This window comes from Argentina silus (assembly GCF_951799395.1).
Source record: "Argentina silus genome assembly, chromosome: 11".
NCBI classification, from domain to species: Eukaryota; Metazoa; Chordata; class Actinopteri; order Argentiniformes; family Argentinidae; genus Argentina; species Argentina silus.
The window spans coordinates 5,366,621-5,383,590 of record NC_139665.1 but is presented as its reverse complement, the minus strand read 5'-3'; the positions used below and the strand labels follow the sequence as shown (position 1 = coordinate 5,383,590).

The 16,970-nt window shown below is 47.1% G+C and overlaps 1 protein-coding gene across 3 annotated transcripts in view; it reads right to left on the bottom strand.

The window, feature by feature from the left end:
* The window catches only part of ppp1r9a (protein phosphatase 1, regulatory subunit 9A), a 35,167-nt gene that overhangs the window by 4,033 nt on the left and 14,164 nt on the right, over positions 1-16,970 (bottom strand). For all 3 annotated transcript variants that reach the window (XM_083680478.1, XM_083680477.1, XM_083680479.1), the window contains exons 4-16: positions 16,614-16,734; positions 14,378-14,482; positions 11,118-11,253; positions 7,965-8,117; positions 7,106-7,159; positions 6,119-6,348; positions 5,041-5,137; positions 4,450-4,576; positions 2,746-2,873; positions 1,722-1,881; positions 1,450-1,525; positions 1,204-1,263; positions 351-399 (exon numbers count right to left, since the gene is read on the bottom strand). In XM_083680478.1, the coding sequence (XP_083536604.1) occupies positions 351-399; positions 1,204-1,263; positions 1,450-1,525; positions 1,722-1,881; positions 2,746-2,873; positions 4,450-4,576; positions 5,041-5,137; positions 6,119-6,348; positions 7,106-7,159; positions 7,965-8,117; positions 11,118-11,253; positions 14,378-14,482; positions 16,614-16,734 (1,496 nt within the window). The remainder of the gene's footprint in view (positions 1-350; positions 400-1,203; positions 1,264-1,449; positions 1,526-1,721; positions 1,882-2,745; positions 2,874-4,449; positions 4,577-5,040; positions 5,138-6,118; positions 6,349-7,105; positions 7,160-7,964; positions 8,118-11,117; positions 11,254-14,377; positions 14,483-16,613; positions 16,735-16,970) is intronic.

The following is a 16,970-nucleotide window of genomic DNA, read 5'->3' as shown; positions in this document are numbered from 1 at the left end:
CCATATGTGCATGAATTAAGGAAATTTGATTCATTATGTAGTGCTGTACTGTACACTACATTATAATCCATGCAATTACCTTATCATATCCCTCCTACATAATCATTTGCATTTCATATGATTGGGTAAAGTATACAGTAATTGGGGCAAACAAAAAGCAATACAATACCAAGTAATATGAATAGGAGAAGAAATGTGGCCATTTCTGTTAAACAGAAATGCATCAAAACAGAAGTTAAACTAATGATGTAATGTGAACAAACAAAATAATAATACAGGAACAGATCAGAGACTCTATGATAATACATTCAGGCGAACACTGTCAAGACCTATTCATGATTCAACCTTACCTTGCCCTTCACTTTCTCTGGGCTGTTCTCTGCAGAGGGCTCTGTAGAACTGGTGAGACAAGGGGAACTGGTTATTGGAGTAAACATGTCAGTCCTAACACGCTGTCTGAATTACAATAGGGAATGACTCTGGGGATCTGGAGGGAGATAGCTGGGATGCTGCTAGGAGACTCTGAGTGCACCTGTCCCAGGCAGTATTGGAAGTTAAATTAATGTTCAAGGTCCAACATGGAGCTTTTTCCTCTTGAAAATGTCACTAAATAACCATGAATGATTACCACTGTCGACCACTTGGCATCTAAACTGCAACTTGCTCATTGGCTACCTCCTCCCTGAGCTGCAAGCAAGCCTTTGTCAGCGTGCTGGAAGCCGACCTAAGCAACAGAAGCCTTGTGTGCAAAAAAGTACAGAACATGTATTGTTTTATTGTAACATGTGTCCTATTCTCCTCTGATTTTTCCTAGTAAATGTCCTGTTTGACAGTACACCCTTGTCTTGTCGGCCCCCTCAACACACGCGCACACAAGCCAACATCCCTTCACTCCTCCATCCCCCACCTACCATAAAAAAGACCCTTTCTAGCGGTAGTGTACAAGAGGGATGTGCACTGTGCAGTGACCCCTGTGTGGTACAGTATCAGCTGTGCCTCTGTCTGCCCTGCAGCTGCTGCCAGGCAGTTCTCCTCGCTCAGAGTGAAAGTCACAGTGTGAATTCAGCTGAGCAGACACAGTGCAGTGAGCTGGGACAGCTGGGAAATATCCTACTCTTACAGCCGTCCTCGCTGTGATCTCAGCCGGTCGAGACACCGAGTGCGATAATCAATGACACACAGACGAAGCACAGACGGGCATACCTGTTCCCAGGTGAGATTCTCAGATCTTGGTCCTTCCCTTTACTTCGCCTGGGTGAAGACCTGTCAGTACATATAAAGGACATACTGTATACTGTACAGTAGATGTGTCAACTCATGTTATATTAGCAAATGTGACAAAAGTGAGTTTGTTTGTTAGTATTCCCATTTCTAAATCTACATTTCTCCTCCTCCTCCTCAACCTTCTCGTTCTCCTCCTCATCACCATCATCATCATCATCCTCTTACCCTTGGTCCAAGACTCTTTTGCTGGTCTTCTCCTCCAGACTGAGGGAGGGGCTGGACACCACAGGGGACTGAGACCCTACAGACAAAACACAGTCTCAGGTCACTCTCATAATGACCGATGACCGCTCAAACTAACCTTCAGATATGCACACTTCACCTCAGACATGATGTCAATCATGGTCGATGTCAATGGAAGAATTTCAATTAAAAACCTACTGTACCTGTACAGTACATCTCAAGTTACAATTCAAGCCTAAACGGTGTGTACTGACCATCCTGCTCTGTAGCCTGCTGTAGCTGGGTGTGTCTGGGGGAGCCCTCCATGCTGCCTGGACCTCTGGGGGCTCTGGCTGCCTCAGCACCCTCACTGGGCACACTGCCTCGTACTGACCCACGACTGTTGTGGGCTGGACTGCCATGGCCTTCTGACACCTGGAGAGAGAGAGAGAGGGAGGAGGGGGGGGTAGGGGAGGGATGGAGAGAGGGGGGGGGGACAAGAGAGAGAAGCAGAGAAATGGAGAGAGAGGGATAAAGAGAAACAGATATGTAAACTTGTTAGGTTCAAACAAGGATGATAAAAGTCAGAGTCTCAGAGTCCACCTGAGGCACTTGAGCAGTTCCCTTGTTCTCTAGTACCAACGTGCCCACCCTGAGTTGCTCACACACCCTGGGGTGGTTAGGAGAGGTTACACACTAATTGCACGACACTGTCAGTGTTTCTACTTCTATACCCCCCCCCCCCTCCCCCCCTCTCTCTCTCTTCTATTCGTTCACTCTCCCCCTCAACCTTTTACTTCCTCCCCCTCAATCCATTCTCCTCTTCTCTCTATCCATCCCTCGCCTCTCTCCTCCTCTCTCCTCCTCCCTCTCTCTCACCCTCATTACTGCTGAGTAAGGGACAGCTAAGAACTGGGAGGGCGACTTTTCCAAAAGAGACTTTACCAGCAATTATCTGGGTAAGACTGAGAGTAGGCTTTGATACCACTCAGGATTAAATTGGTGCCGCTGGGCACAGACGCAGCAATTAATACATTACATAAAGGCTTTACGTAAGAGCGGGCAGGGACATACAGTTCAGGGCTAAACACACACTCACTGTATTTCACTTTCAGGAAACATTCCTGTGGAAGTTGTGAAAGCGACCGATTCATTTCCGTCGACACATCACCCGAGGTGTGATAATAGCAGGGCGACGACATCATCATTAAAGTCTGTTGCTCTTGTATACATGATGTTACGGTAAATGTGTGACATCGGGCAGTTGGCCAAGGCATTGAGAACGTGTGTGTTTCTCACCTCTCCCTCAGCAGAGCTGACGCTGTCTCTGGGGGGTCCTCTGGAAGGTCTCTGTCGGCTGCTCGGGGGCCGGCCCTTCACAACCTCCCTGGCCGCTCTGTCGCCGTCGGGAACGGCCTCGCGCAGCTCTGGAACAACACACAGCACAGCAGCGCCCTTAGCGATCGTGGTAACACTGTATTCATCTACTCTCCTACAACTCCATCTACAACTACCTATGTATACTGTATGCTAAACTTATTAATTATCCACAAAGTGGCAGTCTTTCTGTTTCAATTATGAGTCGTAATAATGAGTTTTGTTATTACATGGGGCTACAGGTGAATTGAATGTGTGGGGAAAAAAGTCAGTTCAATGTTGAGAACAATCTACAGAACTGAGGATTATACTGTACTGTACCGACAATATACTTACACAATGATACACAGTTCAATTAGAGAATCACTTGGAAATAAGACACGTGTAATGTCATCAGCAAGTGTCATTGAAGAGGTCACACCTCTTGCAGCAGAGTGAAGACTCACCAGGCTTTGAGAGAAAGTGTTATTATTCGCTCTCCCTCTCTCTCTCTCCCTCTCTCTCTCTCTCTCTCTCCCTTCCTCCCACTTCGATCTGGGCCTGATCTTCCCTAATAAACTCCCTCATTCAGTCACTCCAGATCTGGATCAGTATTGGGAGGCTGTCCGCCTATCAGACCCTATTATGGTGCTCAGAGTCAGCATATCCACAGGGCCACAGCAGCCATTAAAATAGACTGGGATTGGAAAAGGTCAGAGGAGCCGAGATTATAAAGGACAGTAAACCAGACAGATGTGTTTACGTCTATAGACAGATCTGGTTTGTTTTCGTTGAGTGGGGTCAAATGTGAATGAGCGGTCAACGCTGAAAGTGCACTCAGAGGTAGGAACAGCGCAATGAAGAAAATGAGTTGGGAAGGATTTTGCTGAAGAGGGGAGCAAAAACAACATTAATGTTTTAATCCAAGGTTCAATCTAGGTCTTATTGTGTGTGTGTGTGTGTGTGTGTGTGTGTGTGTGTGTGTGTGTGTGTGTCTTGTAGCCTGTGTTTACAGTATGCAGCAAGTCAGTCCTTGGACGCCCTTCAACGTCCCAACGGCAGTAACACTGTACTGAGCCGATGGAAGAGTTATAGTTTGCGTCTCAGCGTTTTAATGACAATTTAACTCCTCCTTCCTACACGCCCTGATGGACCTGAAGGAGACTAAAAGCAAAGACAGAGATACGATGTCGAGGATATCGCGTCCCCTGTCACATTATAACAGCCACGCGCATGGTGACGCTGCCCTCTAACTCCCATGCAGTGGTTACACCCTGTTTTTCTACAGTCATACAGTACAACCATCAGAACACCAGCGGCAGACTGTATTCAGAGAGAACAAACGACCTAGTGTTGTACTTGAGCAAATATGCCCCTGTAAGGGCTCCCTGCACCCTTAACAAATGATGATAATTACATCTCTGTGTGGTATGAGTCATCCTCTCTGCCACTGTGGACCGGAGAGGTAGAGGCCTACTTCAACACAAGAGGGGCCCCTGGGCTCACAGGGCAGGTTAAGAGAAATCAGCTGAAGAGAAATAATGTTTAAATGAAGCTTAAACAGTCTGGAGTAATAACAGGGAGTTATGGTAATGGTGTGAGGGGTATCTATTGTGATATCGGGTCGGAAACCACGCTAAGACTCACCTCTACCAGGGCCGGCCCTTCCAGGACTCGGTTGGGCATTCAGCTTCTCTGCACTGTTGTTGTTGTTGTTCACCTGGATGCCATTTTGTTTCATCAGTTGCATCAGCTCCGACTCCAGGGCTGCAATCTGTGGGAAACCATTTCAAGTAAGATCAGGGGTAGGGTGACCCATGACAAGATTCACATAATAAAAGGGACTTCAGTGCAGCCCCAAACCACTGTCAGGTTAATACAGTAGCCTGTCTCTTCTCTCCATAGGAGAGTAATCACAAACACCTAGCAACAACTGGCCATGCTCCTTTGAACACAGAGTAAAGCTGCTGTCACTCCTCTCCATTGAACTGCTGGGGTTGGTTACTCACTTCAGCAGACGCAGCAGGGGGCTCTACAGCTCCATCCACTGGTTGCATCACGGACCAGCAGGGAACTGTCTAATCTATACAGTTTGTGTCTTGCGAGCTACAAGTAAACTAGCTACAAACATACTGTAACCATATCTGTGTTGTGTGAAGGAGGGCGGAGAGCAGAAAGAGGCAGACAGACAAACAGACAGATAGAGACACAGACACACAGTAGAGAGAGCACAGTTACCCTGACTTGCAGTCCCTGGATCTCAGCCAGGTGGGCCTTCTCTGCCTCCTCCAACCTCTTCCTCTCTGCATCCTCCTTCTGGACAAACTCCACCTCCCTGGTGGCAACAGAGAGAAGAGAGAAGGGAAACCAGGGTTAGAAGGGTTCTAGCACAGACCCTCTGACAGGGGGGAGGAAGAATGTGTGGGATGTGTAGAGGTGTTTACCTTAACAGGAGTGTACAGTCTGTGTGTGCGTGTGCGTGTGTGTGTGTGTGTGTGTGTCTGTGTGTGTGTGTGTGTGTGTGTGTGTGTGTGTGTGTGTGTGTGTGTGTGTGCATGTGTGTGTTGAGATGGGTACGGGGATAATACCCCCTGGAGGAGCACAGTGAAGTAAGTAGCAGTGACAATCTAAAGCGCACTGCCTCTTTTCTTCCATCAGGGCCAGGCAAGCCCAGGCTCGGTCACACGCACTCAGGAAATCCACATAGGAGGGACATTGGCTCCTGAGACATTTCCTATTCCCTGTGCCTATTCCAGGCTGTTTAACATTTCTATTAACATGGAGAGTTTGTTTCTGCAGTTTCGCCTCAAGGGCAGGGGCAATTAAAGCCATTGAGAGCAGAGAGGGGCAAAGCGGTTGTGATGGGAATGACCAGAGAGATCAGCTCACTCGGAGAGGCTGTGGCGCGCTGCTGCATGGGAATACTACTCAGCTCTCTCAGAGGAGCTGCTTACCGAGAGCCACTATGAGTTGATGTCCTCCACAATGGCATTGGAAAGGGCTAATTAAACATATGAAAATAACAGGATTAACTAAAACGATTAACTAAACCTGATTCACATTTTGAAGTGGTCTCTCAATTTGGATTTGAGATCCAAATAACCTCAGGGTTTGAAATCACAGAGAACAGAAATAGTTCCACTCCACCTGTCCATGCTGACGACATACCTAACACGCTATAACCAGGACACAGCAGACAGTACTTCTGAATAGGCAAATGAGCACTGCATATTGTAACAATGGATGTTTGTATTTGTCTAAAACAACAAAGAAACGGTACTGTTTATGGAAGCAGGGACTGGGGGGCTGGACTCACTTCAGCTGGAAGTCCTTGATGAGTTTCTTGGCCTTGTTGTACTTCTTCTCCAGGGTCTGGTACTGGTTCTGGGCCTCCTTCAGGTGTTCGTTGACCGTGTGGCACAGGGTCTGGGCCTCGATCCAGTAGCTCTCCAGCTTCATCATCCTCTCCTTGTTCTCCTCGATGCTCGCCTTCAGCTGGCTCTTCTCCTTCTCCCAGCGCTGCTTCTCCCGCTCTACTGCCTGGAGCTGGGGGGGACGGAGGAGGGGGGTTAGTCAATTAGTGAAGACAAAATACAGTAAAACCCAAACAATATTGAACGATTGGAGACTTCCCTATACCTAATAAATCCATGATATAACCCCCGTTTATGACTGCAAGTTCAATAAACATCCTGCATAACACAAAATAACTCCCTCAATACCATACAATCATAAACCCTTCTTCGACTGTTTACTGGTACAGTTAAACCTCCATACGGGCTTGCACTTTCTTATTTCACTACAGTATCGCGCCATAAGCTTATCTTTAAACTTCTTATTGATTTTCTACATTCAGTATCTACTGACTAGTGTCGACATCACCCACTGCAGGTTGTCTAAGCCCTATTAGCAATGCAGAGAAACTCTCAACTGCTCTCTCTCTCTCTCTCCTGTGCAGACCAGCATGGCATATTCACTTCACCAGAGACACGCTCAAGAAGAGACACCTGTGACGCGCAACTACAAGGGAGGAGGAAACTCTGCAGTGCAGCGAAGATCGCTGCTGAAATATACACGCAACATCACTGAATATAAATACTGTAGCTATGGCAGATATAACTATAAAATATTCACAATACCTACAAGTATTCACTTCATTCTATTCTCAAACCTTCCTGACTTCCATCTTTCTGATGCTATGTCTGTACTTTCACACCTCTATGTGCAGGTGCTTTTCAGTTCAAAATGGAGAGAGAGAGAGAGAGAGAGAGAGAGAGAGAGAGATTACAATGAAGACCCTTACCTTGTTTTTGAGCTTCTGGATCTCAGCCTCGGTGACAGTGTGTTTGATCTGCAGCTGAGGGAGTAAAGAGGGGAAGGGAGGTGGATCAGATGATTGAATGCTTGGCTGCACAGCCTCAGTGGAGCAGACAGACCCGGCTCACTGCGCCCGGGCAGGACCACATACAGTGGAACGACACAGCTCTACATGAGACACGGCACCGTCGCTGCCACTGACAGACTCACAGAACAGGAGATGGAGATAGGGACAGGGAGGAAAGGGAGATAGAGGGGCATGTACAGTAGCACCCTAGAGAGACATTAAGAGTGAGGAAAACAGAAAGAAAGAGCTAGAGCTAGAAACTGTGTGAGAAAGAGCATTCAGTTGACAGGAAAAGGTCAAATGAAAAAGGAGAGAAAGAGAGAGAGAGAGAGACTGTGAGAATGAGACCAAGAGGCTGAAAAGAGAGTGAGAAACAGGGAGGGAGGGAAGGAGGGAAGGAGGGAGGGAAGGGCTTGGGACTGTAGGGATTACATTATTTCTCATTCAATAACCAGAACACTGCAGTGCAGCCCCAGCCATTTGTTAAATGTGTCACACAAGTTGTGGCGTGAGGGAGGGACAGAATGTTCCCTTGCCAGTCGTGGTACGGTGGTGCTCAATCAACATTACCTGCAGTCTGTTATTTGTTACTACAGTGTATGACTTAAACAATCAGGAATAAAAAACAAACAGTGCTGCACATTAGTATCAATGGGTCTACGTGAGAAGAAATGTGGGGGGGGGAGAAAATGAGCAGAAACAAAAGACTGTTGGACCCTTTATCCTCTTTGTAAGCGATGAAAGGAGAAATGGGCAGGAGGAGAGGACGGTCAGTTACCTCTCTGAACTTCTGGTAGAGTTTGGTGGCGTCCAACTCAGGGGGAGATATGATGTCGTCCGTTTCAGGCAAATCAAACACCTCAATGCTCTTCTCCTCACCAGGAGTAGGACCCGCCTCTTCCTCCTCCTCATCCGTGGCGTACTCCCCTGTCTGTGGACACACGTAAGTTACATCATCAACATACTGTTTGTTTTACCTGCCCAGGGAGTGCAGATGAACGTTTACTGTATTCTGTGGCTCTATCTGATAAAACACATTAGATCTCAGCTTCTGTGATGCATGTTTCTGTTACACTGTCCCTGTCAAATAAATAAATAAAAAACATACGTGTGCGTCTCAGTTCACACATAAGATTGTATCACTACAGTGCCTGGATAAAACAAACGAGAACAAAGCTGTCAATGTCAGACACGCATATGCTCTTTAGCACCCATTTGACTTTGTGTAACTTTCATTGAGTCATCTCTTCCCATTTTAGAACACTGCCACTCAGATGCTGCATTTGATAATGAAAACGGTTCATCTTTTTTACGGTAAGGGCAACAAATACACCGGCGTAAGCTCTCGCTCAGCCAAAGGTAGTAAATTCCGCTCTCCGCCTCGGGCAGGAAAGACTCGGAATAACGCCTCCAAAAAACTCAAACAACCTGTGTAGGATTGGTGAGTTCATCACTGATGTTTCCCAGTAGATAGGAGTTGGGTGGGTGTATCAGTTCTGGGAAAGGAGTGTAGGGTGGCAGGTAAGGAAGACAAATGGGGGGCTAGGGAAGATCACCATCATCATCATCATCATCGTCCTCCTCAGAGTGATATCCCTGGCAGTGCAGGAGTGTGTGTGTGTGTGTGTGTGTGTGTGTGTGGGCTCTCCTCTCCTCTCCCTCAGGGTGTGTCCACTGGGCATTGAGCAGCCTGGCAGACTGATACAGTGTAGTACAGAGTAGCCGCTCCCGACAGGCTGACAGAGAGGAGTTCCGCTCTGCCGTCACTCTGCTCAGATCTCGGCCCTGGGAGGCCTCTCTCCCCAGGACCAGATGATGCAGTCTGGCTAGGCGCCATACATCAAGCAGCCTCTACTGTATGGAGTCGACTGTACTGTACTCAGCTCTACCAAACCCACACAGGGTGACTGTTACCTTCAGAGACACCTGTGGAACTCACAGCTTTAGAAGAAGGGCAGATTTGTTTGCTACACGGACGCACGCACACGCGCACGCACACACAGAGGTGAGAGAACACAGGAAGAAGCTACAGAACACAACAAACCTACTGTTGGCAGCACTGACACATAAGGTTCTCTATCAGCTTTGGTATAGTGACCACTAGTGACACCTATACCATGCTAATCTGCTTTCATAAGCTATAAATCGCTGCCGTAGCAGTGCATGTCTAAGAGGCTGTGGCCGACAGCAGTCTTGTCTTGAGCTCTGCTTACTCATAGCTGTTAATCCACTCGTCAAGAGATTTGAGTGAGTCTCTCTAACGCTGTGTTCACCCTGTGGTGCCCTCACCACTCGACTCAGACCCCCGTTCAGTGGAGATGTCCAGCCCCCTAGGCCATAGAGGTGGACCAGAACCCAACCATAAGCATGGACCCCTGCAACCTCAATGTCACTTTCATTACCACCACTAAAGGACTGAGGCTGGAATTCAATCACTGCAGATTTTCCTCAATAAGCTTTCGAAATTGTGTTTGATTTGCACAACGAATTGTTGGAGAGTTGGCACTTGGTTCAGTAATGGTCAGTCCAGTTGTGCATGCTGGTTGACACGCTGCCGTGCAAATCAAACAACATTGTGAAAGCTTATTGAGGAAAATCCACGATCTGCCGTGATTGAATTCCAGTCTCAGTCCTTTAGTGGTGGTAATGAAAGTGACATTGAGGTTGCAGGGGTCCATGGTTATGGTCAGGTTCTGGTCCGCCTCGACGGCCTAGGGGGAAACATCTCCACTGCATGGGGGTCTGAGTTGAAGAGTGCAATGTGGAATGGCCTCAATTGGCATTGATTAATAGGTGATGATTGAATTACTAACATACATAACATTACTAATCCATACCAAAGACTAAAAAAAAAACAGCTCAATATAACTAAAATAGCAAGGCCATAGATTCAAGGACATCTGCTGGTATGGTAAACAATTATGAATCCATTAGAATGATCTACAATGCAATTAATCTGCAATAAAAAGAGCTTATCAATATTCATATCTCTATAAATATTAGAACAAGTTCCCATCACATGGTACATTTTTCACCCTAAAGGCTGTCTGGACTGTGATGTCACAACTGTGGAGCTTTTGGTTTCACAGGAGCTCCAGTTTAGAAGCTCTTCGTATCCTCTCACCGACCAATGGCAAAGAGTGAAGGACATTGTATGCGAGCATTAAATATTCATTTTAAAATTACCACACACACACACGCACACGCACACGCACACACACACACGCACACACGCACACACACACAATAAAGCACCCTCTAAACAGCGGAAGGGAAATGTCATTCAAAATCACCCCTGGTGTTTGTAATAATCAGGTGTAGGGTGATGCATATATCATTTGCTCATAGATGTTTATGACCTCTCCTAGATAACTCCACCTCCCTGCCTTCTAAATGGAGATTTAATACAGAACCTCAGCGCCATGGCAACACAGAGCCCCATTATGGAAATGCCCTGTCTCTATGATGCATGGAAACAAATCAGGAATGAATACAACCCACTGACTGACTGACAGACAGAGAGAGAGAGAGAGAGAGAGAGAGAGAGAGAGAGAGAGAGAGAGAGAGAGACAGAGAGAGAGAGACAGAGAGAGAGAGAGAGAGACAGAGACAGAGAGACAGAGACAGAGAGAGAGAGAGAGAGAGAGAGAGAGAGAGAGAGAGAGAGAGAGAGAGAGAGAGAGACAGGCAGGCAGGCAGACAGGCAGGCAGTGAGACGGGTGTCTCTGTTGTCTGCTGAGCCTGCCTGCCAGGCCTTCTGACCTACTAATTAACAGTGAATGGAACCATGTAACAAACCATGGGAACAACAACAACCCATCGGCCAATGAGGAACTCATGTATTTGCCAGTTTGTTTTAATACACAGAGAGACAAACGACACGGCTTGTTCAAAGGTGAACAGCCAGAGTGGACATATCAACGGTGCCCACCTCGTCGTCGTCAGCGTCGTACTGGGCGTACTGCTGCTCCAGCAGCTCCCTCTGTCTCCTCTCCTGCTCCAGAGTCTGCTGGATCAGAGTCGCCACCTCGCTCACCTGGCCCGGACGCTCCCGGCCAATCACAAACCTGGAGATCAACAGCATCAGCCAATCAGCGGGGGGAAATGGGGTCAAACATTACAATGACACAGATTTCGACTGTGAATGTTACGGATGAACAAATAGAGTGTAAAGTAGAAAGTACTGTATAAAGTCATGTATTCTTATGTATGTATTCTCATGTTGTGTAAGATGAATCAGATGAATCAGATGTTGTGTAAGATGAATCAGATGAATCAGATGATTCACTTGGATACACTGATGGCCAACATATCCAACTGAGCAAATATTCCATTTGAATATTTAAAAGTTCATTTTGAGTGATTCCTTACACAGTACAGTAGGTGCCATTCCTTAGTTTGTTGGCTTACAGAGCCAGTCCGCGGTTGGCAGTGGCTGAATAGCAGGATCTGATTAGGGGAGAGTGGACGGAGGGGTGGTGGAGGGAGGGGTGGTGGAGGCTCTCGGCACAAACACAATAACGTGACAAATGTCATGCAGCCCTCCAGGGGTGGAATGTGCATATCAGGCATTGGCACTAGCTCCCAGCTACAACAGCGCCTGTCACTCTCTCTCTCACCACTCACATCTATGTGGCTCAGAGTATGAGAGCTGTCTGACGGGGATCTACATACAGTATATAGGACAGAAGTGTTGTAGTGAGCTGTATCCTTTTACCCTGGCTGGAAAGTGATAACCCTAAAACCAAAATACTGTGAAGGGATTGTTTTGAATGCTGTCAGTAGCTTACGGTTTGTTGTCAGATGTGAACCCCGGGTCACCTCCCTAATAATTCTGTTCATATCGCACAGCATAAGGGAGGAAAATACCGATTTCTCTCGTTTACTCCAAGATGGACCTCTCCATCTCTGCGGTGAGCATATTTCAGCCAGGGCCCAATCAGAGTGGAGTGGGCATGCAGATGATTTACCATTCCGCTCCACCACAGTAACTTTGATCTACATCTGAAGCAACAGCTGAATCTCAGCCCCCTCGCTCCTTATCCACGTACAGGCGGAGGCCTGAAGAGCAGCTGACCTGGAAACAGTCCTTGCCAACACGCAACGGGGTCACAACCCATAGAATTAGAAGTCAAAGAATGGGACATTCCAATTCAAATTAGCGTTCCTTGATGGGTGTATAGAACCAGCTAAATTGCCAATGGTCTAAGGGGATGTATATATATATTTATATACATTCAATTATATTCCTATATATAGGTCTGTTCTATAAATAATCTTTCTACGGTCCACCCTGCCTCCTACTGTTCCAAGAACACAGTCAGGGTGCTGGGAACATGTCTTCTCCATTAGAACCACTGTGGAGATAGGAGGACACTGAGGTTAGGGAGTCCACACTGCCTCACACAGCGAATGTCCTCTCAGTCAACCATTTCCTCTCCGGAACAGGAGTGCGTATGAACAGCCTCTGGCATCGCGGCGTTTTGCACGGGTCCTATAATGAGGGGTCGAATCGAGTCGACTGAAAGAGAACTAAAGGTTACAAATGCAACCCAGGTTCTCTGAAGGAGATGAGGAAGACCCCTCAACTCGTTGCCCCTCTCACACTGAGCATGTGAAGAGTGGTTCACTGGATGAAATGGCGCACTTGCTGCGTCCCTTTTTTGGGATGGGTTATCGGCGGGGCTATCTCTTGGAAGTGTCACCAGCCTGTACCTGGCCTGTATTGAATAGGGGTCTTCAGCGAAAGGTACACAAGAGTCCCATAGTGAGGGGTCTCCCTCATCTCCTTCAGAGAACCTGGGTTACCTAAAGTTTTTTTAATATCTGGATCATGAACATAGTGATTTGAGGCCTTTGTGCTTTTGTGGTTTCGTTTGGTGACGGGTGAACTCTCACCCATATATGGTTTTAGACCTGGATGGTTTCGTACTGTAAATCAGGGTTAAATATAGTTGAAATGGCAAATCTGGGACACTGAGCAATCAAACCCAGTGAGGATAGAGAGAGGGATTTACTGGGGAGGAAGAAGAGGGCAAATGAGAAGGAGAAAATGAGAGCGAAAGAGAGGGAGAGGGAGAGTGTGTGTGTGTGTGTGTGTGAGAGAGAGAGAGAGAGTGTGTGAGAGAGAGAGAGAGAGAGAAGGGGAGGGAAACGGGAGTTAAAGTGTTAAATAACACTTTCTCTCAGAGCCCGGCCTTTTTGTGCAACTCAATCAATATTAGCTCAACAAACAGCAGCTGTACTCTCAGCAATATGCTGCAATAGAGTTCGACACTTCACTCATCTCCAGTCAGTACAAGCCCTCCGCTCCAACGGGCAGATGGCTGTCCTCCTAACGTGTCTTTCTGTACACAAGTCCCTGAGAGATTGTTCTAATCAGATGTAAGCAATATACTGTGTGTCCTGAAGCATTCCGTCTGTCATATCGACAATGATAATGTTCCTTGGATTTGAGATTAAACACAAGCTAACCCTGTGATGGCAATAAAAACACTACCTCGCCCAGTTTCAGATGGACAGCGGTGTAAATGTTATGCAGAGCAAACAGCTAGAGAGAGACTGAGAGACAGAGAATGTAAACAGAGAGGGAGAGATGGAGAGTGAGGGAGAGAGACAACTAAGAAAGAGAGAGAAAGAGAGAGAGAGGGGGGGGGGGGAGAGAATTAGAGAGAGAGAGAGAGAGAGAGAGAGAGAGAGAGAGACTCTGAGGGAGGTAGAGAGCCCCAGAGGCGGAAGGCTGTTTAAAAATAAAGAGCTCTTCCACGCCGTGCCTCTCTATTGTTTGGGAAGAGAGTGCTCTGCCTGGGAACGGAACCCTGCTGTCGCCTGGTACGCTCTCACAATGACACATTCTTCTCCGCCATATTTGAACGCTATTTAGATATGCTAATGAGCGCAGGGGAATGCCAAAACTTTTGTTCACAAGCAGGCTGTGTGTTGTTGGTGCAGCATGGTGGTAACAGTCCTGTCTGCAGTTTCTAAAACATACAGTAGCTAATCTAAAAATCAGCACTAAAACGGCTACATGTCCACTTTGAGATACAACACAGCAGAACAGATACCTATGTTCATTTCCCCAGTGAGATTAAGGCCAAAGTAAATAAGTGATAATATGATAACATAAGTTATGGGGGATAATTTTACCGTGTGTAAAGGCAGGCGCTCTATCGTAGCGGTTGTTGGCCTTACCTGACCACGCCTTGTGTATTCCTCAGGACGGAGGCGGCGAAGCTCTGGGTCACGCCCACCAGACTGGTGCCGTCCACCTCCACGATCTGGTCATTCACCTTAATCCTGGCAGGACAACAATATCCGTCAGTCCATCAGCCTGTCAATGACTCTGTTACTCATCATCAGTGCATCCCTTATTCAGTTTGACTGAATAAGGCTACAGGAGGTTTTACTGTACAACAGTTTGCATGAATGCAGTACTACGCAGAGTGACCAGGGTAAATGTCAAGAAAGTGTTCAATAAAAATCTTTAAGAAATAGCTGCCAATAGACTGGAATATTGTTGCCACAATATGAACCGATGCACCCATTTGGAATTTCCCAATATTGTTCGTTCCCATAACTGTTGAATGCTGTGAAGAGGCCAGATACAGCAGACTGCTCAATCGATGATGTAATGTAGAATGTGAAAAAAAAAAACACACACTAAATCAGATTCATTAGTGAGAAACGGGCAGCAGAAGCTCGGGATAAAAAACCCAGTATCCCAGTTATAGATTATACTAAATTACTAAATGAGTAGACTGGGTTTACAGTCTTCAGGAACCAATTTACGACAGTGGGGCCCTCCTAGCCTGGCTCAAGATCTGGATGTGCTTTAGCCTATAATTGGACTTGTAAACGCCAAATATGTACAGTATGCAATAATGGCAGTCACAGGAACGGAATAAAGCACATACAGTACAGGTCCTGAAACAGGCTAGAACACTACATGCCTAGCAGACAGAAAGGATTACATCACAATCATGGGGCTGAGAAGGACAGGATGTGTATCGCCCAAGGCTTGCCAACGCCACTTCTAGAGAGGAAATGAGGTTATCTTGGAGCCTGTCACAGAACTGCTAAAGTGACAGTTTAATATCACTAAGAAAACTAGGATGAATAGTCGCCTGCATAATGCAGCGGAACAAGGCATGTTTTCAAAGTATTTTTCTCTCTTTTGCTTTTAGGTCTCATGGACCTGATGACATGGTAATAGCTTTGGAACATTCTGTTTGGATTTCTGTTTGGATAATCATACAGTTTACTGTATGAGTCAGTGACATCCAGCAGATGAACTCTACCTGTGGACATACAGTATAGAGACATCTGTCTGACAAGCAGGTTGAATACCGACCACCTCCCAGTCCATCAGCATGCCAACACAGTCCACCTGACCTTCAGCTGCACCTCAGGGGAGGCTGGAGGAGGCAGAAATCAGAGGATGGGCTCATTGTAATGCATGCAATGGAATGAGGAATGGTAACACGCGCATGCACGCACATGCACACGCACACGCACACGCACTGCATAGAAAGGAAAGCATACATAGAGGGTATTAGTGGGCCAAGCCAGAACCTCCTGTCAGCCTACCGGACTATTAAGCACCAGTCACAGCCAGCCAGGGAGCTAAATGATGGAGGAAATTGCATTCTGGGCGCCGAGTGCTATCCGCCCACAACAGCACACCTGAGAGCAGGCTCCTCCGACTCGCGGTGTCTCTCGCCAAGACAACAAGAAAGTCACCCTCAGACTTCAGCGAGAAATGGGGCAGCTCAGTGGAGGAGGCAGGGAGATTTGAGATCTCATCCCTCTCTCTCAGCTTCCTGGCTGTGTCTCTACGAGACCTGGGGTTTGTGTTGCACTGTGAATGCTCCTTCCTGCAATCACTTCACCACATTAACACCTCCCACGTGTTTCTGCAGAGTTGGTTCTGGATCACAGGAGGTGTTCATGTTCCACTGAGTCAAGCTCCTTAGCGGTTTATTAATGGTGTTGGTGGGAATCTGAGGTAGGCAGGCGGAAAGTGTGCAGAGGTAACACACAGATAGCCAGCTGTGAAGCTGTGATCTTTCAAATCTCTTCACATTACACACACACACACACAAGCTCCCGCGTACACCCACACACACAAACACACAAAGACAAACACCTTCTATTTCCTGCAGCTGGAGTATGCGATAACATCCCTGAGCCTTTCCTCTAGTTACTGTACAGGCCGTGCCTCTCTCCTGGCTGTAATCCCAGACCCCTGCTGCTTAATCTCCCTGGGTCCATCAGGAGTGTGTAAAAATGTGTGTGTGTGTGTGTGTGTGTGTGTGTGTGTGTGTCTGTGTGTGTGTGTGTGTGTGTGTGTGTGTGTGTGTGTGTGTGTGTGTGTGTGTGTGTGTGTGAGGATTGTGTTCTCCAGGGGATGGAGAAAGAAAGGTCTTACCTGTCATCCCTCTCGGCGGCCCCGCCCTCGATGACGGTCTTGACGAAGATGCCAAGTTTCTCCAACCCTGCATCAGCACCGACTCCCATCCCAATGATGCTGATGCCAAGGCCATCCTCATCTGAACACACAAAACACAGAGTTACACAACTGCAGCGTGTGTGTGTGTGTGTGTGTGTGTGTGTGTGTGTGTGTGTGTGTGTGTGTGTGTGTGTGTGTGTGTGTGTGTGCGTGTGTGTGTTAATGTACATGTGTGCGTGCTTCACTCAATACAACTCAATACAATGGCTGGCATCCCCATCACTAAAATGATTGTTTGAAAGGTTAGAATGAAAGGATGGAGCGATGGATAGACAC